Here is a 3,367-nt window from a genome sequence, read left to right as displayed (position 1 = left end):
CACACACACACACACACACACACACACACACACACACACTTTTATGTCAGTCAATAACAGTTACATGTCTGCTAGATACAGGATGCCTGCCTGAATTTGACTGTTTGTCCCTTTAAATGCTCCTGGCCAAATCCTTCCTTTGTTTGTGTCTGTGCCATTTAAAAGTCAATAGAGCTATGTGTGCACTTTTGTCTCAGGATAAAGAAACATGGATGCTTAATCATCTTAATTTCAATCCATTTTCCATGTAAGCAGCTGTTTCAAAATTCTTGCTCATGTGATCAGATTGCTACATGTCAATATATGTAAAGGATTGTGCAGCTTTGGCAGTTTTTAAAATAATTTTTACTATAATGTTTCTTTTTATTATAAAATGCATATAGTTTTATTGAGGATTTAATCTGTATAAAACCAGCATTAGTGTAGAACTATATAATTAAAAGTAATATAGATTCCTTTTTTGTTTAGCCCTGTTATAGTGGAAATTCCACATTTTGGATCAATGCGAGGAAAGGAAAGAGAATTAATTGTCCTTCGAAGTGAAAATGGTGAAACATGGAAGGAGCACCAGTATGACAGCAAACATGAAGGTTTAAATGAAATACTTAATGGCATGGATGAAGGTAAACATTTTATCAAAGCTTTAACAATTTTTTTCTGCACAATTGTGACAAGGTAGAAAACAGGTTAATATAAAAATAGGATCTTTACTATTTGTCTTGTGGAGAGCACATGGAAAAACATGTTGGACTAAGGTAATCACCAGGAGTAATTCTTCAGTGTTAGTGTTAACACCCTTAAGCATAGCAATAAGCTTTATTTGGAAGTCATGCTGAGCTTACAGTTATGCTTCCTAGTGCCTTAAGGGGCAGTAACATATTGAAGTTCATATTTCAGAAGACCATTCTAAATGCATCAAAGAATACTTTTATTGTTTAGAACTAAATTAAGATAATCCAGACAAAAAGACACACAAATATGATCTGTATTTGTCACATCTAGATTTTGAGCCCATAAGTGTCCTCTACTAGTAAGGGAGCAAGAGGAGTAAAGGAGGCTTCCAGAGCAGCTGGTGTGAAGTAATCCACTAAAGAGTCCTTCAGAGCTATTAATTTGGGGTGTCTGCTACTTCAAACAAATGTCACCAGTTTTGGTTGCATTCAAGTCACATTTTTCAGTTTATTCCTCAAAATCATGAGGACTAAAACATATTTTTGAAGGACATTTCAGATCTTTTATGTCACTGTATGATGCCTGCCTTCATTGTTTTATAGCCATATAGCCAGGTTCACTGCCAAAGGCTCTCAATAGATTTTTCTGTTCTTACACCTCAGTTTGGGATATGTTCATGTGGTAGTAGTTTTGGATACCTATTCAGGAACTGCCAGTGATGTTGGATCTATAGCATAGGTCAAAACTGGTTAATATTTGGAAGTGAAAAGTCAGTCTTAATTTTTCAGAGGAGGCGGCATATTAAAGCATTTTCATGTATTTTCTAAGACAGTGAGATTTTCAACTATGAATTTCATATTACAGAATATTTTGAAATGTTTTTTGATAGTGTTCCATGGGCCTATTCCGTCACATCTGACCATGAATTAAATATCTCAGGATCTGGGTTCTGATTTTGTCATGATATTTTTTTATAGAAAAATCAGTCTGATTTGGGTACAGTTGTAATGAAGGAATGTTTACACCCATTAGTACCAGAGGGACTGTTTACACCCAAATGACTGGAGTACAGCAGCCAGAGTAACCTAGATGAAAACAGCTTTAATAGAAATAGAACCCAGATACTTCTCAGGGTTCATCTCCTAGCTCTGCTGCAAATATGTGAGTTTGTGAACTAACCAGGAAATGAATAGCCCCAGTAAATAACTGCACAGGATTGCACAGGTGCTCCGTGCTTGTGCTTGTGCTTTTGCTACAACTTTTATTTCAAGGGGTGCCCTTCAAGGGGTGCTCAGTTGGAACACAGATGTGTGTGCTGCAGCCAGGGGAGTTTAGCGGATGACCTTGTTGTAGTAAAAACAGCAATGAACAGCAGAGTGGCAACCCATTGTGAACTAAGCGGGTTGCAAATCAACCAGACACAAATGATCAAGGTTCTGCTTGGCCATTTGCATTCTATAGTACAGCCATTTCTTGGAGTGGGTTAATCTGAGTAATAAAGAAAATAAAGAGCAGGGAGAAAAGTAGGACAGTGTTGTGGTTGGTTTCCTGGTTGTTTGAGGTATAGCATAGATTAGCATTTTGATGGGGGGGGTTGTTTTGTTTTGGGTTTTTTGGTTTTTGGACCTTGGAAATGGGGAATGGAAGAATGAGCTTGTTCTATGAAAGAACACAGAGTGTAGAAGCATGTGAAAATGAACAGCAGCAGCAAAAATCTATTTGTTAAGGAGATGCTTTATTGAGAAACATTTATTTGAAAATAAACTAACAGTAGCTATGAGGTACCTGGGAAAGAACACTTAAAATTAGTGTTGATGGATTTGGAAACAAAAAGTTTAATAGAAATCATAATAGGAAAGTAACTGAAGCAGATAAATAATCAGTGCAGTCCAGTACTATACCACAAATGTATTAAATGAATTGGGATTAAATAAATACAGGTCCTGTGTAAAATCTCTCCATAGCTGAAAAATTATTTAAGATATAATTATTCTTCATTTGGCAGAAGCTTGTTTGAATTGGGCTTCTCTGTTACCTGTATTTAGTGGCCAATCTGGAGAAAATTAATTTATCAGCAACTTTCCTTATCATTTCTTACAATTGCCCAATTTCTATTTACTTAATTTGGCATTTTGGGTGCACAACAGAGGCAGATCCAAAGGGGTTCAGTGCCACAGTCACACCCCCCCCCCCTTTCGGATCACACCACAGGAGCTGTAGCCAGAGACTTTTTTTGAGTCCCTGGAATGGGTCAGAGTCTCCCTCCCCACCTTTCCTCCATGCTCAGTGTCACCTCCCCTCTCATTCCTTTCCTCCCCCCTGCTACACTCCCCAGGCAGGGGGAGCTCCAGAGCCACTCCTGCCCCGTTCCAGCTGGACTGCACAGAGTTGGACTCAGTGGGCGCATCCAGATGAGCCCGCATGTGCCTCTTCCAGTGTCTCAAAGGAGTTTGAGATGCTGCAAGAGGCATGTGCAGGAATGAGAAAATGGGGCAAAATTAGACCCCTGGATATCCAGGGGTCAAAAAAACCCTCAGTCAAAAAAGTGGGACAGAGCATGATCCAGGACCATGCCCTGAGGCAACCAGAGGCTGGGTCCTCGACAGAGATGCTCTGGTAGCAGCCAGAGCGTCTCTGTGGTTTCCCCCCCCTGGTGTTGAAGCAGGCCTGCCTGTCCCCCAAGACCCCCAATCCC

The 3,367-nt window shown here is 39.6% G+C and overlaps 1 protein-coding gene across 28 annotated transcripts in view; it reads left to right on the top strand.

Annotated features, from left to right (window-relative positions):
* Positions 1-3,367, top strand: part of ANK3 (ankyrin 3) — a 595,175-nt gene that overhangs the window by 518,959 nt on the left and 72,849 nt on the right. For all 28 annotated transcript variants that reach the window (XM_025202621.1, XM_025202614.1, XM_025202616.1 and 25 more), the window contains one exon: positions 469-623. In XM_025202621.1, the coding sequence (XP_025058406.1) occupies positions 469-623 (155 nt within the window). The remainder of the gene's footprint in view (positions 1-468; positions 624-3,367) is intronic.

The sequence above is a fragment of the Alligator sinensis genome, unplaced genomic scaffold (assembly GCF_000455745.1).
Source record: "Alligator sinensis unplaced genomic scaffold, ASM45574v1 scaffold674_1, whole genome shotgun sequence".
Lineage (NCBI taxonomy): Eukaryota > Metazoa > Chordata > Crocodylia > Alligatoridae > Alligator > Alligator sinensis.
This window is presented reverse-complemented; position numbering and strand designations above follow the sequence as displayed.